General features: G+C 42.6%; 1 protein-coding gene across 6 annotated transcripts in view; it reads left to right on the forward strand.

Annotated features, from left to right (window-relative positions):
• GRAMD1C (GRAM domain containing 1C) overlaps positions 1–26,004 on the forward strand; it is a 53,753-nt gene extending 27,749 nt beyond the window's left edge. For 3 of the 6 annotated variants that reach the window (XM_075436762.1, XM_075436781.1, XM_075436791.1), the window contains exons 7-18: positions 3,802–3,920; positions 5,090–5,210; positions 8,995–9,157; positions 15,942–16,088; positions 16,845–16,963; positions 18,138–18,280; positions 20,030–20,133; positions 20,847–21,026; positions 22,561–22,618; positions 23,140–23,250; positions 24,097–24,202; positions 25,783–26,004. In XM_075436762.1, coding sequence (XP_075292877.1) covers positions 3,802–3,920; positions 5,090–5,210; positions 8,995–9,157; positions 15,942–16,088; positions 16,845–16,963; positions 18,138–18,280; positions 20,030–20,133; positions 20,847–21,026; positions 22,561–22,618; positions 23,140–23,250; positions 24,097–24,202; positions 25,783–25,860 — 1,449 coding nt within the window. In that variant the 3' untranslated portion in view covers positions 25,861–26,004. Of the gene's footprint in view, positions 1–3,801; positions 3,921–5,089; positions 5,211–8,994; positions 9,158–15,941; positions 16,089–16,844; positions 16,964–18,137; positions 18,281–20,029; positions 20,134–20,846; positions 21,027–22,560; positions 22,619–23,139; positions 23,251–24,096; positions 24,203–25,782 lie in introns of those variants that run through there. The other 3 variants (XR_012765651.1, XM_075436773.1, XM_075436799.1) reach the window with 3 other exon arrangements.

Here is a 26,004-nt window from a genome sequence, read left to right on the forward strand (position 1 = left end):
CCCTTTCCCAGATCTCCATCTTGTGGCTGGTCTGCCCTGTACTTAAGTATTGCGTGTCCTAGACAGCTTAAAGTCTGCCTTTCTGTTAGAAATGACTTGCATTGTGTAAGAAAAACAGTAACTGCTTACATGTTATTCCATGCCTAAGCTTACTTTGATCATCACGATGCCCTCCCCCAGCTTTGTGTAACTGTTCTGATAATACTTCTGGTCCCCATAGCCAAGCTGTAGTTTTCTAGCTCATAGCTTCTCCTTCAGATCTCGCTCAGAGTGTGATGTTGTGCATTTAGTGCTCTTCAACTTTGGTTCCTCTGGGAATCAGTGAGTACCTTCCTCTTAAGATGGTCCTTTCTTAGGCTATTTCTTTAAAGTGTCCATATAAAGACTTTTTTCTTTCAAGGAAAATTACTTATTTTTTTCTGTTCCTCTTGCTAAATGTGCTCAGAGTGAGTCTTTTAAGCTTTTACCTTGCCATTGTTTTTTAAATGGGGAAGCATCATGGAAAATAAGGGGTGATTAATGTAGGTCTGGAGAGACGTGACACCGGTCTTGATAAAACAGATAGCTGCTTCCACATCCGCTGAGGCTTTCAATAATACATCAGTTTATAAAATCAGCCAAAATTCCTGTTTTGGAACAGGCTTTCCGGATTGGTAAAACAAGTTTAGTAATGACTGCTATTGACAGTAAGAGCAGTGCCATTTATACTTCTGCTTTATTTTCCTAAAGTTCATGGGTGTCAAATATCCTTCCAGTTTAAGGGAGAAGGAACAAATTAAAATCTAATTAGGCAGGTCATTCAAATCCCAAACAAACACAGCACTCCTTATTTCTAATGGAACAAGATCTTAACTTAATCGGTCTCAATTCCCATGAGTCCTCTTCCTTAGAGTTGGATTTATTTCCCTATTGTTGTTCTTGCGCTTTGCTGGGTAGAGATTTGCACCCGTCTCCAGAGACACTGTAGCAGGTAAGTGTAGCGGTGCGGGACGGGACCAGAATTTCTGAGGAGCTGGGCTTGTGGCGAGTGTCTGCCAGGATAGCAGATCTGCCTTCCCGAGCAGCTTCTCAGGGAAGGTTGTAATAAAGAGGTGTCTGTTTGCGAAGAGGGTTGTTCTAGAGATCAAAAAGGGCTTGGGTTGATTCTGAGCTCTTGTTTGGGCAGTTAGAAGGGGAGTTTGCTGCTTTCCCTTGCAAACAAGCGATCAGAATTCCACATCGGAGTTGCCTGGTGGGAGTATGGTGTGTGGTGGGGTGTTGTCTCCGGAGTAAACCCGCACAGAGAGTCTCATTCTTATTTCTGCTTGTTTTAGTGGTATTCTGTAGTATTGCTTGTGCTATGCCACCATGTTGTCTAGCGTGAAACAAAATATAGATGTTTTATGCTGCCCATTGAAAAGACAACAGCGTGTCACAGCTGCTTCTTGTAGCCTTTCTTTTTGTATACAAAGAGAACCATGGAAAAACCCAGCACAGACCATCACCTTGAGTGGGCAAAGTAATTAATGTTTAGATTCAGCCTTTCAAGCTTCAGAGCTTCTCAAACCATCCTCTCAGAAGCAGAAGTCTGACCCAGAAAATTTGTGCCCTTCTTTGCCTTCAGAACTAATCCTTTCTGGTACAATAAAGCAAGTCAGGTTTGATCTTGGGCTGTGACCATTAACAACTCATTATATCCAGCTGAGCTAGGAATGACTGAGCAGAGTGTGAGAATCCTCGTTTAGAAGCAGAAGTTGGTGACACTGACTTCACAAAACCCCAGGGAGCAGCTTTATACATTCCTAAAATGCATTGCTTAAAAGTTTCTCTGCTTCCCTCAAGCCCTTGAGCCGTCTGTACAAGGGCAGCCTGACTTGCCCACTGACTGGTGCGGGACGCGCCAGTGGATTTAGTTAGCGGCATTAGCCCTTTGCTGGTTATTTTCTCACAACTGGGAATAAAGGCGGTGCCGATGCTGGGCTGCGGAAGTGGAAGCGGCTTCGTTCCTGTCCTTTAATTTCTGGCCGAATGGTGTGCTGTGTTTTGAAACTGTAATGCCTGGTCCTGTTTTTGGCCGTTTAATGGAAACCGCTGCAGGTAGCTGCTGTGGCTGTGAGCTGCTGCTCCAGCAGGCATCGCGCCCGGGGAGAGGAGGGTGGCCGTGTGTTGGGGTGCGTGTTCGTAGCACGGCGCTGCTGTGCAGAGTGAACCCCCTGGCAGAGGGAGGGCTGGCGCCCGCGCTCCCAACCCGAGCTTTGTACATGCGTGTTCTGTGTGTTGGTGTTTGCGTTGCCCTCGGTGGGATTGAGTACCTGGAAACCCACCCCCGCCAGCAGGGCGGCAGTGCCGGCCGCTTGCTGGAGCGCCTGGCACCTCGCTGTGCTGGGAAATACCCAGGGGACCTCAACACCTCCCAACCCCCGCAGCGGCGGGAGCAGCCATGGCCTGAGCCGCGGGTCTGCCCCCGCCCCCCGCCGGGGGGAGCCGCTCCCGTGCACCGCAGGGAGGGCGGGCGGCCGGAGGGACCCCGCGGGCGTCCCGCCGTCGGGACGGGCGCTGCGGCCGTGCTCCCCCGCGCCGGGCGGGGCGCGGCCCCGTCCCCGTCCCGTCCCGGCAGGAGGCGGGGGCGCGGCCGGGGCTGTCCCGGGAGGGAGCGGCGGTGCCGGGCGGGAAGCGCCAGGTTTGTGGGGCGCGGGGGGGACACCCCGCTTCGGGCCGGCTGCTCGGCGCCGGGCGGGAGCCGCGGGCAGCGTGACGCTCCGCAGGCGGAGCGCGGAGGCGATCCGTGAAAAGCCCGGTGAATAATGCATAGGCATACAGCGTGACCGTCTCACGCAGGCAGGCAGCCGTACTTGTGTTACTGCCCGAGTAGCGCTGCTGTTCCCGTGATCGATATGGATTGTGGCCGAGGCACGCTTTCCAGTGTTGGGTCTCTTGTTTAAGATTGCTAGTGCTGCTCTCCAAGCTCGGTTAAATCCCAGAGACTTATTTCCTCGTTTCATTTCTCTCTCTTCCCCCCCCCCCCCCCCCCCCCCCCCCCCTTTACAGCTGAAGTGGACTTTGAAACTACCTGCTTACTTTGCTGATATGATTTTGTCATACTGCTTTCACTTTCTGACTTCTGTGGTGGTCTGAGAGAACTTCAATCTGTCCCAGCAGCTGTGGGAATTTGTGGAGCAGGGCAGAGATACTACAGAGAAAGGGAAGAGTAGCCAGTGGGGAGTTGTGGTAACACTGTTACTGAGCAGAAGCAACCACTTTATGCAAAGGCCGGGACTTTATGCCAAAGTGGGGCCCTCCCGTCCCACCTTGGCAAAGCTGACTTGGACACCACTGTCTGTAGCAGTTGAAGTGCCAGCCTCTTGCGATTTGTAAGGTGCTCTGAGTGTCCTGAGGAAACAGGCGTCTATCTGTTAAGCAGTTTGTCCAAGATCATAGAGGGAGTCCCTGGTAATCTACTAGTTAATGGTCTTGTGCCGTAGTGAGTGAAAGTCAAGAGAGCTACCTTGAAGATATCTGTTAAAACATCGGAGACACGTGAAGAAGCAAGAATTAGCTACAAGTGTGTGTTTTCTTGAAATAACAGTTGTTCTCATGTCTGATGTTATTGGTTGAGCAGTTGTGGGCTGGGATTATGGTGTTAAGACAGGAGTACAGTTCCCCAAAATGTTGAAATCCAGTCTTGAAATGTGATACCTAAATGCTTTCAGTCCTTGTCAGAATTGAGGTTAAAGGCTGTGGCGTAATTCAAACTTCTTACTGTTTACCTCTTGTGCCTTGTTGTCCCGTACCGTGGTTCTTGACTAGCTCGCTCTCTTGCAGAGGCTGACCAAGCAGGAGTTCTGGCAGCTGGTGCACCAGAGCTATGGCTCTGAGCTGGGCCTGAACAGTGAGGAGATGGAGAGCTTCCACTCTTCGTCTGAAGACAACGGGCAGCCTCGGTAAGGGGAGGCCATAAAGCTTATTGAAATACTCAGGGAGAAGCAGTGTCCTCTTTCTTAGAAATTCTTTTTCTGAAGTGCTGGTAGCCTTACCAGAAGGGTTAAGCCTGTAGTACTAGGATGCAAAGAACCGAACTGCATAAACTGAGCATGCATAAAAACTTAATTGTGTTCATTGTCTAAAATAGTAGGAGCACAGCTGAGGCCCCTTAGAGGAGGGAGGTAGGAAGACCTTGTTCTTCCTGGATCTGCTTGGGGATATCAGCAGGACACCTTAAATAACAACCTTTTCTCATTATGGTATCTAGTTAGGATCTGTATGCCCTTCAACAATGTGGAAGGGCTGAACAGAATGTAGCTATACATGCTGTTCAGACACTTTTCCTCTCCTCTGTGGACACTGAAGCACTTGTTATGCTTTGCTTTCATGATGTTTGAGGTCTCATCTAATTTTTGTATTGTACTCAGCTTGAATTAAGAAGCTGGAATAATCTAACTGTATGTGGATGTCTTTTTTCTTTTAAATGGCTGTGTTGATTTTTTTGGAGCAAATGTGAACTAACTTATGAACTGCCAGTGTCAATCTAATAATGGGGCTTTAATTTTTCTGTCTGTATGTAAATAAATATGGCCTTACAAAACTGAACAATGTAAATTATGTCTCTTTTCAATCGTATGTTATCTGAGTATGCTTATTAAAAAAAAATAAAATCTGAAGTTCACTATGAGCTTCAAAAGATGTCCTATTAAATATTTCCCTTTTTTTTTTTTTCCTGTAAAAAAGCACTACTTTGCAACTCTGGAATAAGGGATGCAGGAAAAAATTATTTTCTCAAACTTTCTTAAAATGTTTTTTTTCCCCACATTTGTTCTAAGCTATCTCTGTTTCCTCTCTTCCCACAGCACTCTTTCTCTCTGATTCACCAGTGCTTGGTTTTACTAACCTTATGGTCAGAAGCTGAATCTGCTGAGAGGTGGCTCACCTAGGTGAGCTAGGGTGAAGAAAATGACTTGAGAGATTAGTGAGGTGGATGTGGGAAGAATGAGTTGTTAGTGTTTAATATTAGCTGAACAGCCATGGTTTGAGTGTGAAAATCACACATAAGAAGCTTTCTCAGATTTTTCAGCACTTCTGTCTCCAAAGATATCTTCCTTTTTGCTTTGGACAGATCCAGCATTTGTGATGATTCTGGAGAAAGGGATGAAAAGCTACCTAAAATGATTGGTTTGGTTCGCGAACCTGTGCTTCAAACAGAAGGAGAGTTACTCAATAGACACGTCTTGCCAGGAGTAAGTACTAACATAGCCTTTCTTGCTATTTGTAACTGATAAGCATATATGCTTAACTTGTATATCTGAGTATAGGATGCATGGGGGTTGTAACTTCTAAAGAAGCCTTGGAGAATTCATAGTAGTCTAGGAGGTTTTCACATCAGAAATTTAATATTACCATCTTCAGATTTCAGGAGTATTTCTTGAATTTGGAAATGAATAAAATTGTGTGTAAGAGAATATCATTGGTGTGAGATTCAGCAATGTCCTACCACTAATTCACTGCATAACCTGGCTAGAATTCTGAGGCTTATGCCCTGGTCTTTTTGGTGGTTGTTCTTTAAAAATAAAATTAACTGTGTTTTATGCACCTTCCTAGGAACCATGTGCATTTTTATCTAAGTGCTTTATGAAATTAATGTCTTTGTTCACTTCCAGTGCTTTCTTGCTTGTGCTGTTTGTTGTTTAAAGATACCTACTCTTCTGTCTCTCCTATACATGAGGTTTATTAGAGGGTAGTTAATACTGTGTTATCCTTGCCTTCAAAGATCAGTTAGTCTGCTGTTGTGAATATATGAAACCTTTTTTTATTTACATTTGTGGAAATGATTCAGAAGGAAGGGGGGGAAAATGCCCCCCACATTTGATACAGTAAAGATGAGTTTTCTCTTAATAAAACTGAACAAGCAGGAGTGCTTCACTCATGGTGTTGTATGTACCTGGCTGGCTGGGAGGGCAAGAGTGTTAGTAGCAGTACCTGAGGTGTGCACAGTGTCTAGCGCAGTTGTTGGGCCTCCTGTGTGTAGTTGTAGTACTAAAAGGTTACAGACATTTTCTCTTGATTAATAGATACCCTAAGGGAAAGATCTTGGAAAAGCAAATAAAGCACTAAAGCATTTCTTATGACCTTCACTAGGGTTGGGTACTTAACGGCTGTTTCTGCTTTGGAAAATTTGGGGAGGGAAGAAAGGAGATCATTATAATAGTTTTTACTACCATATAAATCTTCTGGCTTTTTTCACTTGCTAAAACTGATCTGTAGGTTAAGCAGGCTTTAAACAAATTTGCTGAAATCCAAGTTAATGGCTAGGGACTCATACCCAGCAAACAATAATGGTATTTATCAGACTTTAAAAGCTTAGTTAATTGGATGATGGGTGTCCCTCAAGGAAATCCTAGCAGTATAAACCAAGATTTTTGGAGAGCTGTAAGGGAGGCCTGGGAGAAGTGTGGATGCTGTGGAATTTGGGCTCTTTAGGATAATTGAAAATCTGCCCAGGTAGCCTTGGTTTGGACTTCTAAGTCTCATTTGCACAAGAACAAGCTGTTTAAAAATAATTGCTCTGCCTGGAAAAGAAGTGTTTTGTTTACCTACTGGGTGCCACTCCCAGAGGTTTCTTGCAGGTGCTAAATCTAATTGGGCATGTTCATAAGTAGTAATGCCTAGGGATTTGGTTTGTATGCAGGGAAAAATGCAAAGATTCTCCCTTGAATAAAATGCCTTTAAAAACTCCTTTAGTTATAGTGTAAAAGTGCAGTCTTGATAAATGTGTAACTAAATTGTTTAGCTTACTGTTTCAGTGTAACTAAAATACATAATGATTATGTTCAGCTTTGTGTCACTTGCTGTTTCTCAAGAATATCAACACTCTCACCACAGCCCCCGGGATTACAGCATATTTTATAGAAGCACAGGGGCAATAGGAGGAGGCAGTAGTGCTTAGAATTAATTTCTCAAAAACCATTACACTGATGACATCACACACAGTTAATCACCTCCCCAAAACTGGAGGGAAAGAGGCTTAACCTCTCCTTTACTGCTCTGATAGACAAAGTAAGTCCCAAAGCTCTCTTCAGAGGCAGACCTGAACTAATGGGAGGGTTGGCTACAGGTCTTGGCCTCTCTTGGAAGAAGCATTGGCAATAGCTGTCCATAGTTGATTAAAGAAAGTCTGTAACACCAGTCATGGTTTGTTGGCTTCTCTAGGTGCAGTTCATATCAGTGTGGGAACCACCTTATTTCCTGTATTTTCAACCATCTAATTCCTCCTACCCCTTGTAGGAAGGCCTTCCAGTCCCAGAGCCTGCTGTTCACAGGTTAAAAAACTCAAAAGCCTTGGCACACAGAGCTTAGCAGTACTGGACTAGCTCAGGAGATAAATTTATAGAAGGAAGAAATTATGTGTCTTTAATTCCAACTAACAGATCTTAAAATCATTACTCTTTAGTGTTTTTGTTTTTTAAAAAACCCCGGCCAACAAATACCGCCCTCCCCCTCCCCCAAAAAACCAACCCCAAAACCCCAAGGAAACTGTTGAGTTGATCAGTTATTCCAAAAGTTTCAGCATGAATCTCCTCTTCCCTGACATCACGAAAGGCTTTTTTGTAGGAGCTGTTGCTCTTGTTTTTGACTTGAGCCTGACTTTCCCGCTTTGCTCATGGCATAGTGGGCTGCTCTTATGCTGCTGGTGGGAGCTCCTCTTGTTCACCAGATGCCTAATCATCATCATCAAAATGCTATGAGAGTTCTGCGGCTTTCTGCCGGATTGTTGTGTCAATTTTTAGACTGTTTTGCCACAACCAGCTGCTCTCTGTCTTCCGTCTATACTGGCAGAGTATTTTGACATGGAAATGTTGGTTCTTTCCTATTTCCTGTTGTGTGACCAAGTATAACTTCAGGCATGGTAGCAACTTTCAATAGGAGCATTTATTAATTGATCTGCTTTTCTGATTCAGTCTTTTTTTTTTTGTTTTGATCTTGAGGGATTATTTTTGTCTGCTTATACTGCAGTCACATTCATGCCTGTGTGTGTTTTCCAGCCACCCACCTTCTGCCAGTGGCCTTCAGTTGCAGAAAAAAGTAGATGGTTTTTATTTTGAAAAAAGCAAAGAAGTACAGGAACTACACGATGACTATTCAAGTAGCGGATGCTCTTGCTTTTCTGAGTCAGTGCTGAGTAATCTTTAGGGATGATGATACTGCAGATGAATCAGATCTGCTCACTTGGAGGCCTGATCTTACTATGTTTCGTGTACTACCGCATATGAGGGGCTCTTGAAGTGTGCAATGGCATGTAAGCTTAGCCACCAGTTGTTATAGTTTAGGGTTAAGAGCTGCATCATTGATTCAGTGACTGATGTTTTGGGGGATGTCCTGCTCATATACTGGAGGTGGCAAACGATAATCTATTGCTTTGTTTCTGAGGAGTAGCACTTTATAGGTACGATGGCTATAGACAGTGTCTTAAAACTTTTTTTTTGATCAAAATATATTGGACTCCTATAAAATAAGAAAGCTTTTAAATATATAAATGGGATGATCTAATCTTGCTGAAAAAGGGAGGTCCTGCCTATTTCATTGTGCTTCCCCTCAGGATTGTTGGATCCCTTGCTAAACGGGCAGGAAAAAAGCTAACCTGATCAATAAAAAGTAAATAATCTGTGTTAGGTTAATGAATTTATAAATGCTAGTGTTGATGCAGGAAAGAGGGCCAAACTCTGTAGGTGGGTGCAAGGGGCTGGATGGGGAGTAAACCCTCCATTTTGAGGCAGCTTTAGATATGATAGTAGAGGTAAGTCTGTCCCTTCTTACCAGGGTAAAGTGAAAGTTTGAAATAAAGAGGAAGGGAGGCTGGCTGAGGTGGGAGAACACGGGAGAAATTAGTGCTTGACGCTGTGGTAATTGAGCAGATAGAACTTGGGGCTTCATTTATATGGCTTTCTTCTTTGAAAGTAACTTTCTCCTTTTTTGAATGGTCTGTGATTACTGATGCATTTTTTTTTTTCCTCTTGGTTGTTGCAGGTGGAGGAGTCCCCAAGTGAGAAGCAAATAAAGAAGAGCCCTCTTCCATCTTCAGAAAGAAAACCTGTTAAACTAGTCAGGAGCAGGTCTTTAGAGAAGTCCTTAGACCTGAATGAGAATGAAAATCTTCCAGAGAGGAGCAGTGCCTCAGACAGTGAAGAAGGTAAATCTCTTAACAATTGGGATCTGTAAGACAACCTAACTCTCGTGTGCCTTCTCACTTGTGGAGCAAGTTAGAGAACATTCGGATCTTATGAAACTTGTTTGCTCATTTGTTTCGCAGAAATCCAGCAAAAACATCTTTGTATCTTGTTTAGTTTCTGGGGAGAAAAAAACAAGTTGTTGTTGGGGGCATTTAGAATGAAAACAAGTTGTGGTTTTGCTTTTTCTCCTTTGGTGGGTAAAGAGTTGCTAACAGCTTAAACGACAACAACAAAAAACTTTTTGACAGTGTGGTGCTGTTTGTTCACTTTCCGTGCTCTCACAGGTATTTAAAATATTTTTCTTTTGCTTTCACTTCTTGAGAGCTGAGGGGAAAACATTTCAGACTGTTTTCCAGTATCTGAAAGATTCCCCTGCCCTTCCCAGCCCCTCTTCTTTACACTTCTACTTTCCTAAGGCATACGGGCTTCAATGTTAATTGGAGTAAACTGAGGAACTTGCTCAAAGTCCAAGCAAGATGACTTCTCAGCTTTCAGGAGTGTATTGTGCATATTCTGAATCTGATCTGAAGATGAAAAACAATGTGTATCTTGGAGCAGGTTATGCTTTGTGTGCCAGCAGAATTTAGTATCTTAATGGATCCTAATATACCATCCTCATAACTCATACCTCATTACCCAGTACAAAACGAGAAGAAACTTGGATACTACAGTAGTGTAGAGATGGTAACTTGGCTGTTGCGTTCTTCCTTTCCTCTTCTCCCTGTAGGAGAGAAAAGCATAGCCGCGTAGTGGTTTTGGTATGAGTGTTTTTGCTATGTCCTGGGGAGACAATAAGGCCAGAGTGTGCCTCCTACCCATGACAGTGAGGCTTGTGCTGAGGTCTGTGGGTGCTTGTTCTGTGGTCCCACAGTAGCCCCTGACAAGTTCTCACTCTCTAAGGTGAGCTGTTCACTCACCATGGGGAACTTTTTTGTCCTGAAGGACTGTAGTTGTTCAAACAGCTCACAGACGTTGTGGTGGATGTTCTGCTAAATATCCCAATCTTGGACTCTGAATGCCTTTAGAACAAGGTCTGCACAATCTGGATTGTTTCCGAAGTTGTATGGTGGTGTGCAAGCAAAGGACAGAAAAGCTCAACAGCAGCAGGGTGCTCAGTAGCAGCTGAATATTTCTTTCCTATTCAGAGATAACTGACTTTCATCACCTGTTGGCAGGAGTAGAATAGTTCAGTTAATTGAAGCCAGTTCTTAAAATGGCCAAGAAACTTTGCATCGTATCCTTTCAAACAGAGTTGGCAGCTGCAGTTGCTGCAGGTGTCTTTATGTTGGGATCACTGAGGTGTCCAGGAAAGCTTTCAAAGTCAGATTGAATTGCCCGCCTGAAAGTTGTGATTGTTGCCTAAGGATATACTTTATATTCAACTGGCTTTCCTTTTGCTCACCCACACTGCTGCTGCGTTTGCTTGAGTTCAGGTTCAACTTGATGCACATCAGGTTGTATCATTTCTGTGGGTATACCTATTTGAACAGGTTGCTGTCCATGCTGTACTTGTACACACTTAACAAGCTTCACAAATTAATGGTTTACTCCATCACAGGTGTATCTTTTAGAGCAGCAGAAAGTTTTGGCCTGTGGGTGTTTTGGGTATCTCGCAATTTCCTATCCTCTTGGTACCACCATCCTCTTCGTACCATCTTTGAATTTTATTTTTTATGGCAAAGATCTCCAGTGAAACTGATCGGAAATAGTAGTGTTGTCTTTCATGCTGCTGTTCGTGTAGATGATAGTAGTCAGTACTCCCTGTCATCCCTGCATTAGTGATGTTGAGAAAATGGAACGTATTAAACTGGAGATGTCTCTTTAATAAAAAGAGAAATTACTTCATGCTGTTTTTCTTCTCCTCCTTCCCCAAGATTAATTTTGTTTTATTATTCAGAGCAGTATTTTCTAGTCCCACAGCACTAGTCTCTTCTCTCAGATTCCCTTCATGCTTAGATTTTTTTCTTCTCTTTCTTTGTCTGTTTTATGTTACAGTTGCCTCATACTCTTACAAGGTGAATGCCTTCATGCAAACGAAACTAGCTTTCCTACATGGCAAAGGTTTACTCATGCGATTAATCTCTCTTGTGTTCTCTGGCTCATACTCAGGCTGCCCATGGAAGTGTCCTAGCAAATAAGGTGAGGGGCAAGCTCAAGACGGTTGTTCTCCAACTCCAGATCCACCTGACACCCAAAGCTGGAATGCCAGAGCCTTAGCAACACTAGTTCCCTTGCCCTAAGCAATTCATTGCTTGCTGGGGGGTGGGGGGGAGATGCGTCTCACTGTGCCACAGGCCTATTAACCTGTGCCTTGGTGCTTTTGTTCTGTTTCATAAATTGGAGCATGAATCTTGAGCCATGACAAACTTTTGGCTAAGCTAAAAATTAATATCTGTGGTCTTGATTCTAAATTTCAGAAAATAAACTTTAGTTCAAGCACAGAATTTATATTTCCAAAATAGAGCCAGGAGATTCTGAATTTCCTCAAATGACTCTCTTGTATGTAGGTTTTCTATACACAATGACAATGTTCAGCAGCATAAAATACTTCAAATAAAGAAGAGGAAAGCAGGAGACAGGAAAACAGTCTTTTCTGTTAGAAAGCTTTACCGTATATGGGGACATCATAAGTTCCTGAACTCTTTGTGTAACTTGACAGACTTACTGTATTATTTCTATTTGTATTAATAACCACCTTAAATGTGTAGTCTGTGGGAGAGCATAACTGCTTGCACTGTAGTGCTGTGAGATGGGAACACTGGTGGCTTGACTTTTCTTGCAGATAGGGATATATGGGGCAGAAAATTTTTTAAATACAGGGTGGCTGAAATTAGTTCAGCCCCGTTGTGTGTGTTTTTTTTTTGTCTTCCCAAGTATGAAATTTTGGACATACAACATATATATGGAAGAGTAGCCCTGTTATCTTGTTGGCATTTTAATAAAAATACTGAAAACGTGTTTTGTTGAGTGTATAACTACAGTTTATTTGTTGCCTTGGGGTTTGGAGGATGTATGTTTGAGTTATCTAAAGGCAAAAGGCTAAGTTTTTTATCTTGTGAACTGGAAAAAGCTAGCATTGTTACACTACTTACTCAGTACCTCCTGAAGTTAATTTTGTGCTTAGTCTTTTAAAGTATAGGAGAGTTCTTTGATAATCATTAATGTTGCTGGTGCAGTCTTTAAATATATGGTGTCTGGAACATGTTGACTCTAGGAATCGGTTTTATTGACTTGATTTCAGGTGTATCTGGTTAAAGGCTCCTACCTGCATATACTTCATGCAGTGTGCCATTTTTCCCTATCCCCAGTAGCATAGAAATCCTCAACAGCGCCAAGATTTGCATATATCCATATACCTCCTGATCCTCCCCAACTCCGTGGAATGGAAAAATGAGCCGTCTTACTAATTTGTTTGGTAGCCTCTGTTCTTATCGGTTCAGCTTTCTTAATTTGCTTGTGGTGTCTGTTTAGCTTCTTCAAGCTTGTTGGTTGGTAATGGGAATTTTAAGAACAATTTTTTTTTTTTTCCTTCCTGCTTCCCCCCCTCCAGTTTTCTGTCTCTTTCTTTTCTTAGACTATATATGTTTTCAAACCTCTGCAGTCACTGCTATGCAATATTGTTATATTCAGACATTATTTCACAGCTTGCCTTGCAATGACCTTGTGAAGTGCAAAGCAATAGTGGGGGAGGGAACAGACTTGCTGTCTTCATGTTGAACCAGGGCACTCTGGGTAATATGTTTGCTTCTGGATTTTTGGGACACTAGGGATCCTAACCTAAAGTCAGAATAATCTCACAGTCTCTTATCAGGCAGGAGCTCCAATTTATCTATAAATGTATTCAGGCTAAGAGGGTTAGTGGTTGATAATTGCATACTGCTGAGGGGTTAGAACAGCATTAAAAGTTAATAAGTTATATTGATATCTGGATACCTGCACAAAAAATTTTCTTCCTAAACAGTATTTCTAAGCCAGTCCTAGGTAGAATGCTTGGTGTTGCTCTAGTATTGAGATAAATAAGAGGGGTAGTTCTACCGGTGTGAGTTAAAAGTAAAGAAAACAGTAAATAAACATGCATATTCCTTTGCAGCAGAGACAAATGGTTAAAGCTTTCTGTTCTGCTCAAATTGCAAATGTGTATACTGTACACTACTGTTTCTGCTCCCTGCTTCATCTAGGATTTCTACAGATGAACTCTGAGAAGCCCAGATGAAAGCGAGTTGAAGCTTGTCAGGCGCTTGGTGTATGCAGCGACTTGCTTCCACAGATGTGGAGCTCACAGCAGCATTCAGACGTGCACCTTCTAGTTCTATCAGCTGAAAGATATCCAGGCTTTCTGGAAAACAGCTGTTTGAATCCTAGCATCTAAAGTGGCTGGTGGGCCTGATATATCAAGCCAGTTTCAGCTTGGGATTTTCTGAAAAGACTGCTTCATGTGATAACAGCATTTTAAAAATTTTTTGTTTTTTTGTTTGTTCCAAGAGCTGAGAGGGATTGTAAGTAAAAACATATTTCTCAATAGATACTATGATGCACGTAGCACTTCATTGACTTCTGAGAGATATGACTAGACAGAAATAGCGTAGGCAAAGGAACTAACAGGAAATTTTACACAGACCCATGAATGGTCTTGCCTAAGACTTGGTAGAAGGAGGGCAGGCTTCATGCTTGAAGAGTAAGATATCTCAGTAGCAAGGTCTGCACCTTAAGGTAATAATGCATGGGCTTTGTGCATATCATAAATTGCTGTGGCTTACCAAATTACCTCATATCAGCAGAAACATAGTAGCTGTTCTCAGGCATTTCAGGTGAACATAAAGTTGCGTCATTTCACTAAGCCTCGCTGTGGCAAAGGTAACTTGTTTTATCTTGTGTTTGCTAAGACATATACAAATAGCTGTCAAAGCTTATCTGATGCATGGTGGCTTGATCATGTGTCTGGGTTTCTGTATTTTTTTTTTTTTTAAGCAGATTCCCTGGGCATGTCAAGGTCCAGCTGAGTAAGACTCAGCCAGAGTAACTAGGTTTGAATTACGTGGTATGTGACACCATGTGTTTTGGCTGATGCGCAGTAGGCAAAGGGCGTGTCAGCATCAATATCTGAATCTTCCTGTCTCTTAGTGAAGAGAGGAAGCGGGCAGTGCGCTCTGAAAGGAGAGGTCTGTAATGTTGAGGTCTTGTTAGCAGAGGTCAAACTTACAGCTCACTTGGACTGCATTCTGCTGGCACTGGGTTCAGCTCTGAGAGGGAATACAATGAACATAAGCTGAAAACCCAGGCTGAATTTCTGGCTTCCCACAGAATGTTTTCAGCACAGCAGAATCTGTATTGTAATGTGTAATGACTGCACGTTGGGTAGTTAAATAGCTCTCTTGAAATGTGTGCTTGCTTTCTGTCCCACCTCGCAATTGTATAGACTTACAATTGCATATGCAGAACACCACCTGGGAAGGAAGCCCATCTCTTGTGCAAGCACGTAAATGTGAGACTCATGCTTCACTTTTGGGGTCCTACATTGAAGCCAGAGTAGGTCAAAGAGAACTTTTTTTGGAGGCAGATGTATAACAGCGACTTCTAGCATGCTAGGAGCAGCACTAGAGTCGAAGTCTGGTCAGAGTCAGATTTCCTTGGGGACTGTTGTGGTGTTTAGTTGCTGCATTTGCATTTATCAATACTGACTGCTACCAAGCAGTAGTGTTTTAAGTGCTGTAACCTTAGCCTATGGGCAGCTTGTGAACTATAGCGTGACATTCAAGCTACCTTTGCATTGGTGGCGGGCACTGACCTTTGCTAGCTCTGAGCATTCATTTGTATTGGTTGAAAGTTAGGTGTCCTGACTTCTGTCTTGCTTCTGCAAGATTTTCTTTCAGGCTTTTTGTTTCATTTTAGTGATATGTGGGGGTGAGTTCTTTTTTTTTGGTAGTTATACCTTGGGATGGACTTTTTTTTAAAGCACAAGCAGATAGAGTTGGGGTTGGCATAGGGAAATGCTTGCCATCCAGGATTATAATTCTGTCTCTTGTCTCTTGCACGAGTGGTTGAGTCAACCACAAAGCTGAGTCATACCAGCAGCCAGCAGAAATAGCAGTGCTGCAGCCACAGAATGCCCCTGGGGTGCTTGCTGGTGGTTTTGAAATAGGGAATGGCGATTAAGCATCTTGGTGCACTTTTCAGGATGGCAAAACGGAGCATGGTACCTCTTGCATTCCTCTTATGGATAGGTGTGGAGGGAGTTTGAGGAACTGTTTGGGAGTCTTTAGCTGGTCTCTTAGACTGTGGACGCGAGCAGCATTACAGAATTAAAAAGCAGAATTGTGAAACTAGCCATAAGCAAGAAAGCTAGTGTGGTTTCACTGTCCTGCCTGCTATGTGTGTGCCCTTTGTACAATAGACACACGCATTAATGAAGATTTTGCTAACTTTTCGTCTTCACCAACACTTCCTGTAGGATAAGTAGAATACTGAAGGCAAACCTAAAGGGATGTGACCTTGTGATGCTGATTTATCTACTTCTGTTTGCACAGGAAAATGGGGCAGGGGGTAGAAAATCAACTCTGGACTTTGCTCCTGAAGACAACCTAGCTACCAGATCATGTGCTGCCATCGCTACTGGGTTTCTAAGTGTGAGAAACTAACGCTGATGCAAGCTTGGGAAGGATTTGAACTGTAATAAAGCTCAGAGTATAATAAAGTTTCTTCAGAACACTGCTCGTTTCTTAACCTGTTCTCTCTTTGTTTCCTTAGTAGCGAAGGAGGCTGTCTCTGAGAATGATCTCTATGGGAGACTTTTTATAAACAGAGTTTTCCACATCACTGCAGACAAGATGTTTGAAATCCTTTTCACAAATTCTCACTTCATGCAGAGGTTTCTCAATTCCAGGAGTATAGTAGGTAATATACTCTTCTCCCTTCTGTCCATGTTGCAAGCTATCCTGAAAATTTCAGCCTCTGAGAAATGTTAAATGGGACTAAGTTGAAGTTTCTTCTTGCTTTAAAAGAATTTTGAAGCTTTAAAGTTCCACTATGAGAGAAAGTATGTAAAGCTAGCCTGTTGTTTCTGTAGATCAGTCAAGTTTTGGAGTAAAAATCTCATTTCAGTGCACCATAAAACTGCACCTTAATGCCTGAATTTTGGCTAGGCTTTTAAGTTGATGTATTCTGTGAGGTATTTCTGATTACACTGTGTCCTAGAAATAGTGAAATGTGTACGGCTGGCACATAGGCAAAACTATTGCATCCTGCTAAATGACGCTCACAGGCTTTAATTTTCTGGATGAGTAAATTTTATTCAGTGAGGTAATATTTATTCAGTGTCAGCTTGGAAGGCAAAGTGGCAAAAGCTTTTGATAATGCTAAGTGAATCTATTCAACTTTAACCAGATGGGAAATGACATTTTCATTTAATTCCTTACTTTTCTTCACACCCTCAAGTCTCTTTCAGTAGAGTCAGGTTCACCTACTTAGCACCTCACCTTTGTTTATCAGTGAACTACAATTTTCCCTTTCCCTATGGAAAAACACAACCATTTGGAATCAGTTTTCTGTCTCTCTCCCCACCACTGTTCTTAGACTGTTAAGATATGAAAGGGAAAAGAGAATGCCTTTTAGGTAATCTGCATGTGAGATTTTGCATAATTTCTCATCTAGATGCTGTATCAACCCCTTGGAATAGAGATTCCAGTGGCAATCAGTTGAGGACTTTGACATACACTGTAACGATTAACAATCCACTTTGTGGGAAGTTCACAACTGCGACTGAAAAGCAGGTACTGTGTGTGTGTCTGTTTGGTGCCCTTTAAAGCAAGGGAGAGGTGAACTCTGTGGTCTGTCAGAGATCTGACCACGGTTAGAGTTCAGTGAGCTGAATGTGGATCTGCAGTTTAAACATAGCATCTCTAAGGGTAGCTTGCTGCCCTTCTCGCCATTAGTGAGCAAATGCTAATGAAATCAGAGGCTTTCTGCCCTTACAGATGGCTGTAAACTTCTCCCACAAAGTCTATGGGAAGAGTGTTAATATATCTTACAAATTGGGGGGTGAAAAGGTGCAATAATGTGCTTTCAGTGTCCACTTCTGGGCTCCCCAGTATGAGAGAGATGGAAAGAGTCCAGCAAAGGGCTGCTAAGATGATTAAGGGACTGGAGCATCTCCTATGAGAAATGGTTGAAAGCTGGGACTGTTCAGCCTGGAGAAGGGAAGTTTCAGGAGGATCTTACAAAGCATATAAGTATCTGAAGGGGGAGTGCAAAGAAGACTGAGCCAGGCCTTTGCCACCAAAGGACACACCTTTTACAGGTGCTCAGTGACAGGATCAGAGGCGACAGGCACAAACTGAAACACAGGTGGTTCCCTCTGAACATCAGAAAACACTTTTCTAATGTGATGGTGACGAATCAGTGGAACAGGTTGTCCATAGAGGCTGTGATGTTTCCTTCCTTGAAGATACTGGAAAGCCATCTGGACATGGTCCTGGGCAGCCTGCTCTGGATGGCTCTTCCTGAGAAGGGTTCTCGGACAAGATGGCCACGAGAGGTGCCTTCCAGTCTCAACCATTCTGTAATTCTGCTTTGGGAAAGGTCTCATATGTCAGTCTCGAAGAAGAGCTGTGGTTGTGAGTCAGTGGCCAGCCTTGCATCTGGTACTTGAAATGGCAGTGGGGAAATACTGCTGCTGTCTATGTTGGCTTAAGCAGGAGGCATCTTCTTTTCCCCACCTGATCTATACTTGCTATTCTTAACTGGTTTTTATTGTTGTTGTTCAGGCTTTCTCCTTACTGCTAGTTCACTTGGAGTTGGTGGATCTAGCCTAAGGAATTCAGAATGAAACAGAAAAAACAAAACAAACAAACAAAACAAAACAAAAAAACAAAACCCAAAAAAAACCAAAAAAAACCACGGGTATGATGAATAATACCTTCTTATTTTTATTTTCTTTTGTGGTAGATCCTGCATAAGCAGAGCCAGAAAGGTCAGTCTTATCAGGTGGATGCTGAGATACTGACCCATGATGTCCCCTACCATGATTATTTCTACACTGTGAGCAGATACTGCATCAGCCGCACATCCAGTCACAAGTGTCGATTACGGTGAGCCTGTGTGGTGCACAGTGGGAGGGGAGAAGCCAAGGCACGTATGTTACAGGTTGTTGAAGTGTGCTTATCAAAAGATCTGCCAACAGCATAGAGAAGGTCAGTTTCTCCTGAAGTTGGGGATCTCTTCTGAAAAATAAGCTCGGTTTATCTCTTGTGACATGTATACTGTATTTGGATCTCAATAATTCGGTGAGAAATGAACTCTGTGTTGACTCGACAAGGTACAGAACTCCTCTCCAAGACTGAGCTGGGTTCTGACCAGCTTTGTCTTAAGTGCAGCTGTCTGAGTGCGATAAATTGGAGCTACCAAGTTGTTGTATTACAGAGTTTCCCAGATATCCTTTTTAAGGGCCTGCGGAGTAAGATGGTTTCACAGGAAGGTGCAGGGAAGGTGGAACATACCTACCTCTGCAGGGAGGGTACTCAAGCAAGTCAGGCTTTATTATTAAACTCTACCTAGATAGGGGAGTCTTAAAAGGCACTTCCCTTTCCTCTCCCATTTGTTGACAACATCTGAAGCTATGAAGTTCCACGTTCAGTGCATTTGTGTGACTTTCTGACTATGTAATCCTTGGTAGTTTCTGTGCTGTCTTTAAGACCTTTTATCTCAGAATTCATCAGTACCCAGCAAGCCTGGATTTTATTCTGGCTTATCTTGGGCTATAACAGTGCTGAAGACTCCCTCTCTACTGGGAGGAGAAGGGAAGAAAGGTCCTGGAACAACTGTTCTGGATGTTTGGGTGTTTTTTTTGTTTGTTTGTTTGTTTGTTTTTTTGTTTGGTTTTTTTGAGTGAGTTATTCTTCCTCTCTGGGGGCTACATTTGTTTTATCTGAGACACTTGGCAACCCTAGGAGAAGAGCAACCCTAGGTTTCAATATGGTGCACCGAACATGAAAGTATAGTACAAAAGGTACATAGTGGTGTTACAGCTGGCTTTATTATACTGCATTTAAAATGGCTCAAAAACTCTGTTTGAAAGATGCTGTTTTGTTAGATTAGAAACACAGTGGTCTTAAACTGATTTGAGTGACTATTCAAAAATGTTAGTGTTTTCTAGGACTGTCAATGTTCTTGACCTAAATCAGGCTATCCTTTTGTCCTGCATGAAGAGCTTTGGGATTCATTCAGCTGTTACAAGCAGCCCACTGAAGGATTCTGCTCCCAATTAATTTCTGTTCTGGAAGCATTATTGATTAGCTTGACCCGGGGAATGCAAGGCAGGAATGTCCCTTCCTCTCTGTGATGCTCACAGAAAGACAGATTTTAATTTCTGTCTACTCAGGGTAAGATCTGAGCACTTGGTGCATGAGTGGTGATAATGAATTTCACCTGCTGCCATTGTGTGCCCATGTAATACATCCTGTGTACACGTACAGAGTAAAAAGCAGGACTTTGTGATCTGAAAGCCTGAAGCCTATTTTAAATGTGTTAAAATGAGAACACTTCAGAAGAGAGCAATTCTCTGCTAGTCTGAGTCTGAAGGAAAAAAATAATAATAAAAAAATAATCTCTATGATTTAGACATTTGAATCTCCTGAAGCTTTAGCAAGATATGTTGTCTTTGCTACTGCCTGTGTCTTGCCTTATGTCAGTGTAAGTGCTGCCTAGATGGAAAGCCAAGGCAGTTCTAGCTGATATTTCAAAGTATGGACATAGGCTAGAGGCCTGCTTCTGATAAGAGATTTGTGCTGTCACTGTGCTACCTAGAGAGCACTCTTTCTCTATTGCATTCTGTTTGTTAGGGTTTCTGCAGAAGTGAAGTATAAAAAACAGCCCTGGGGCCTTGTCAAGTCTGTAATCGAGAAGAATACCTGGGGAGGAATACAGGAAAACTTCAAACAACTTGGTGAGGCATTTTATTCTTTGGTAGAGTAAGGAGGCTGTCTTTCCTATGTATGTTTTCATGTCTGTCAAACACAATTTCTTAAAGAGTGGTTTGAAAAGAAGGCAACACCAAAGGAATCTCCAAGTCAGAGGGTTCTGTTGTCAATATATCTGCCTATTCCAGGGTGTAAAAGAAGCCTCGTAGCTTTATGCTAACAAGGAGCTCTTGTATACCTTGCCAGTAATTGGTTTCTGAAGGAAATGTGAGGAGCAACAGGAAAGCTGTTAATTTCAATTGCGTGTGCCTATCTTTTAAGTTTTTCCTTGATTGTGGGTATGAGAATAGAAGCAGTGGCACTTGGCAGTCTCCCTGGCTATGTCTCTGAACAGCGTGGCCAGCCATGGCTGCAGGCTCACAGTCTAACACAATTCGTAGTCTCAGACTAAGTGTCGTGAAGTGCTCCTCCAACTGCTATCTAACATATCTTTCAACAATCCTGCACAGGCTGAATGTACATCATATCTGAAAAGTGTACTAAGTGCCACCTAGCAATTAGGACAGGTAATACTGATCAAGGTGTAGTTTGTCAGCTACCTGCTTTAAGTTCATTTCCTAGAAGATACACTTACTCCCCTCACTGCCACCCTCCATATCTCACAAGTCAAGTCTTCAGGCTTTTCAGCTTTGCTTTTGAAAGTTGAGTAACGTTTTTTGTTTTTTTTTTTCTGTTGCAGAATCAGATCTCCTAATGGAGGAATATGCAATTAATCAGTCCATAGAAGACTCTGGAAAATTAGTTGCCCTGAGACGAAGACGACGCACTTTACACCGGAGTCTGGCAGATTCACTTCCTAAACGCTCTTCCCAACACTCCTCTGGTGAGATGGGAGTAGAGTCCCAGGGCAACATAATAGGTAGGAATTCTTATATCAAGTGTTTTCCAAAAGGCGTGTTGAAGAAAGCTTAACTCTTAACATAGTGCAAGAGTAACACTTGCGTGTATGTTACACTCATTGTCTTTATCTAATTGGTGTGACAGCAAATGCTTTAGTGTGTTCAAGCTTGCATAAAATAGATTTGGAGTATGTGTAGTCACTTTTATGATGACTATCTCATGAAGTCAAACCTTAATCTCACCTTCTGTTTTTAAAACAAACAAATGAACAAAAACCAACCAAAGCCTAAAATGCTGCACTGCACCTGCACAGGACTGAAAATGAGATGGGATCAGAGAGAAATTTAACCCATCTTGTGTAAAGTTGCTGAAAACTTGCTTTATTTCCTCAGATAACTGCACACCCAAGTTGTGAGTTGATTGAACTTTGTTACTTACCTCTTGGCCCTGTCATCTTGGGTTTGGGTTTTTTTCTATGTTGAAGAGTCCATTTCCTGCCTACTTCTGTAATTTCTGGGGGACTGAAGCATTTCTTGCAGTTCCACTGCCCCTAGGCACAACAGGCTTGGCCACTAGCACATACAATATTAGCTACACCTACAGAGGTGAGGAACATCTGTGCACTAACGTGTACCAGAGAATGGTGGATTTCATGACACCAGCTGACTTGCAAACACTGAAAAGCAAGTGCTCTCTCCGAAAGGGCGGAGATAGCAGTGAGTCATGTAGCGTGGAGAGAGCATTTGGATCAACAGCATGTGTAATGGACTCTTTACCTAACTGAGATTACTTCCTGATTACTTAATTTTGCTACTGCTGCGCCACCTTTTCAGGTGAGTGTGTCTGTCTTGGTATACATTACAGCTTCTGTGTGTGCTCCTTGGCCAGGACAGAAAATATGAATGTAGGAAACTGCTTTGGGAGATCAGGGAAATTATATTTGGAGATCAGCCTGCCCACAGTGGTAGGTGACTGCTGCTCACTTCCTCTCCCTCACTAGTGTCTGGTCCATGTTGCCTTCTGACTAGCAGGTGCTTTTTCAAAAGACTGTCATCAGGTCAATATATAAACCAAGCTGGAAAGGATGGGACAAGTTAAAGGAGAACTTGGTTTGACACTGGTTGTCAGAAAGACTAATGTGGCCAGGAGAACAAGCAGAAGAGAGCCACTTTGCAGGCTGCGTCTGCTAGTGGGTGACTAGCAGCATATGTGCTGAAGGAGTGTTAGCAACGGGTGGACTGTAGCCTTCTCGGGCTGTCTAGGTTTGATGCGAAGATGCCCCAGAGCTATTCCCTGCAGCATACTGGGGTAGGGGGAATCTTCCTCCTGATGGAAGAGCCTAACTGTCCAGCTGGCTTGTCTGAGATGACTGCAGAGACACCTTGGTGAATGATGGAGATGATCTTGTGCACCCACGTGATCCGTTACTCTTTTTCATCAGAAGCTGTTGAGCTGTTCTGTGTGAAATGCTGGGCACGGACATGTATCTGCAGGCATCCTTTAGGAATGTTCTTCAGTACTTTTTAACCTCTTTTCTATTCCATGCCCTATAGGAAGGAAAAGAGATGCTGTAAGTAGGACCACCACCATCATTGTAGTAATGAGTGTCTTGTAAGTACTCGCTTGCATTAAAACGTGGCTTCACTCAAGCTCATCTTGGCCTTTATCTGTGTTTGCCTGTACCTCACTTGAGTGTTAACATTGCACATAGCATGACAGATCCTAACCTAATCCGAATGTGTATATAGGAGCACTCAAGTACAGGAGGGGAGTGGATTGGCTTGGGAAGTGACGCACAGAATGAAAATGCTGACTTGCCAGACCAGTCTACCTTGTGGGTTTACATATGTCTGATCCTATTAAAAAACTTCTAGAATTTACTCATTCCTGGTTTTAAAAGTTCCAAGAGGAGACACTGTTGTCATTCCTATAGGTTTTTATTACACTGCTTAAAACTAACCACTAAGAATTGTTTGGATAGATCTTTATTTTCAGTGCAGCACTGCCCCACACTCGTTTTCTCCCAGAAGAATTCTCTTTTCTTCTTAGCTGTTTGTAGCCCAGATCTTGTTTCTGTAGCATTGCAGATGAAATTGTTATAGGACTTGATTTTTGTTCTTTTCTCTTTACAGTTTGCTGCTCTTGGTCTTGTTGAACATAACACTGTTTCTCAAACTGTCAAAGATAGAGCATGCAGCTCAGTCCCTTTATCATGTCCAGCTTCAGGAAGAAAGCTCTCTGAAGTAAGTTGAATTCACAGTCTTTGCTTGCTTGCTTTCTTCCTTCCTCAGCTTATGTTGGAATTTGATCTAAAGAAATAGATTTTGAACAATGAAACTTGGTGGTAAGTTTTTCAAAAGCTGCTGGGACTTGCTGCTTTTCTGTGGTCTGTGCACCTATCCAGTGACATGTCTGACTGCATCTTGCAGTAATAAATTTCTCCTTTGACAAGCTGTATTTTGGGGGATTGTTAACCTTAGCTTGCATTTATCAGCCTGCTGTGACTCATCTGCTGTGAACATCATAGTGCTGATCACAGAACCGAAGCGTTCACTTTATCCAGTGTGAACCAGCGCAATCTCAAATGTAATGTTAGAGATTCATTTAGCTTCTTAGGTTCTTTCTGTGAGTCTCCTGCTAAATCCCCTCTCCCCCTGAGACTTCCATGGTAGGTGCCTTCTGTATTTGGACACCTGGAAGAGGCTCAGATGTTGCTTCCTCTCTGGAGTGTGGTATTGGCAAATGAGTTAAAAGCCATAACCTGATCTTGAGTATGGAAGCAGTGTGGTGACCTCCCATAGTGATTATCTCAGAACGGATTAGAGTAGCTTTCTCCATAGGAAAGATCTTGCCCTCTGAAGTGTGAGAACTTACTCTGTATAATGTTGAGTACATTGTTCTTGGTGGCTGTTGTCTGCAGAGGTCTGAGGTGGTATCTTCAAGGCAATGGGGACTGAAATTCAACTGCAGGCAATTTTTTATGTGGCTTTTGGAAAAGGATGCTTTTAGCGATGGCAGAGCACAGTTGCTTTTAGAAAGGCACGGAGGTGCTTGTTTCATGTTTCTGATGTAATCTCCATCTCTTTCAGCGTATCCCCAGAAATGGTATCAAAAGAGGAGATCCCTCAATATGATAAGGAACAGGTTAAACATGTGAAGGGAGTTTTAAGAGACTCAATTGAAATGCTTGAGCAGGTAGGTCTGCCAGTCTTTCCTGGTGATCCTCTTTGTTCCTCAACTCAGTTTTCTTTCCCTTCTGCCATAGTAGCTTTTGCTTTATTTCTGATGGTGCTAACTAAAGTTTTCATGACTCCTTTACTTGTGTTGTCCTAGGCTTGAATTTGGTACAAAGGCAATGCTCATGTTTCTGATGTTTTGGTTTTTGTTTTTACTTTGGACTAAGATTACTCATGTGAACTTTCTTAAAAGTACTTCAGAGGTTTATTGATGAGATGTGTTGGTGCAGTTCTGAATCATGACAGAGCAGACACGGGAATAATTCAAAACAGATCCTCTTTTCTAAGAAGACTCAAAACATAATGTGAAGCATTTGCCCACCTCATTGAGGTTTCTTCATTCAGATTTATCCAGGCTTTTGCTCCTCACTACTCTGCTAGATACTGGTGAGAGTTTTGTTTAGCCTTGGTATCAGTGGGCCACCTAATTTCCAGTGAAAAATAAATACATTCTACAGACTGTTTCTGAGAGGCTCCAGAGCTATGGAGTTAATATTCTTTCTTCTCAGTAATTTACACTTCCAGGCTCATACATACTACAAACGCTATATAAAAGATGAGGTTCTTGAATGCTGTTGTGTGTCTCTGATCCTGAAGTCCAGGACTGATAACCCCCTAGGCTGACATTTCAACTCGATAAGTGAAGGACAGTAAACTCGTACTTTGTTTTTACTTACAACTTATGAACCTTCTGATTTTAAGTTCTCTTGTTAAATCTTAAAATGTGACAGAAGAAATTATTAGATTAGGAAAGCTGTGGGGGAGTTCACATGTACCTCTATCCATCACCAGTTTGCTGTGTTCTCCCACGCGCTAAAGGAGGATAGAAGAAGCAGCCATTTTTGATGCTCCTTGTTCAGAGGTCTCTGCACACAAAACTGCTATTCATCTATTAACCATTTTGATCGAAGCTTGAAAACGCTTGAGTGATGGAAATTTCTCTGTAGAAATTAATTTCCTTGTTTCCTTGCCCATTCCAGTTTCTCTGCTTACTAAAAAAAAAAAAAAAAATCCTAATTCTGAAGTGTTAAACTGCTTTTTGGACAATGTTAAAAAAAAAAAAAAAGTGAGAATTCAACCACCTTTTTCATCCCAAACAACACTTTTGTGTGGAAGCCATGACACGTCTTAGTGCCTGTTACCTTGCGTTTTCTGAGGGCTGTCAATAATCTGAACACATTCTGTGCACCAAAATACACTGGGAGGGCTAGGTGCTTTGCGGTCATGTTCCTTTCAGTATTTGCTATGAACGTTAACTGTGACTAAAAATGGCTGGGGTGGGTCATCTTCTGCACTGTTGTCTGGTGAGGTGTTCAGACTTCATCATATTGGACTGTTTATAATTACTAACAAACTGTACAGGGTACAGCTGTTAGGAGAGCACAGCGAGGCAACTGTTTATAGAAACAGGGAGGAGGAAATTGCATGCAGTCTTTAAAAGAAAAGGAGGAGAGAAACATTCTTTTCCTGTTATTGCTCACCCATGCAGCAGACCAACCGAAGTAATTGAGTTGGGGTGTAATGGTTGTATCTTCACAGCTAAAAAGCTCCCTTTCCACGCTCCAGAGAAGCTTTGACCGCTTGAACAGAACACAGAGCAGCAAGACAGAGAGTTAATACCCCCATCAGCTTTCCATTGGAGACGTCGGAGGAAGAGATGTGCGCGTGAGGACTTGCGGGGTAGGAGGAGTGGTAACGGTCACCTTCGGACTCTTTGCTGTTTGGCTGAGAAGCTGCATGGAATAAAGGTTTCTGGAAGAA

The sequence above is a fragment of the Opisthocomus hoazin genome, chromosome 1, assembly GCF_030867145.1.
Source record: "Opisthocomus hoazin isolate bOpiHoa1 chromosome 1, bOpiHoa1.hap1, whole genome shotgun sequence".
Lineage (NCBI taxonomy): Eukaryota > Metazoa > Chordata > Aves > Opisthocomiformes > Opisthocomidae > Opisthocomus > Opisthocomus hoazin.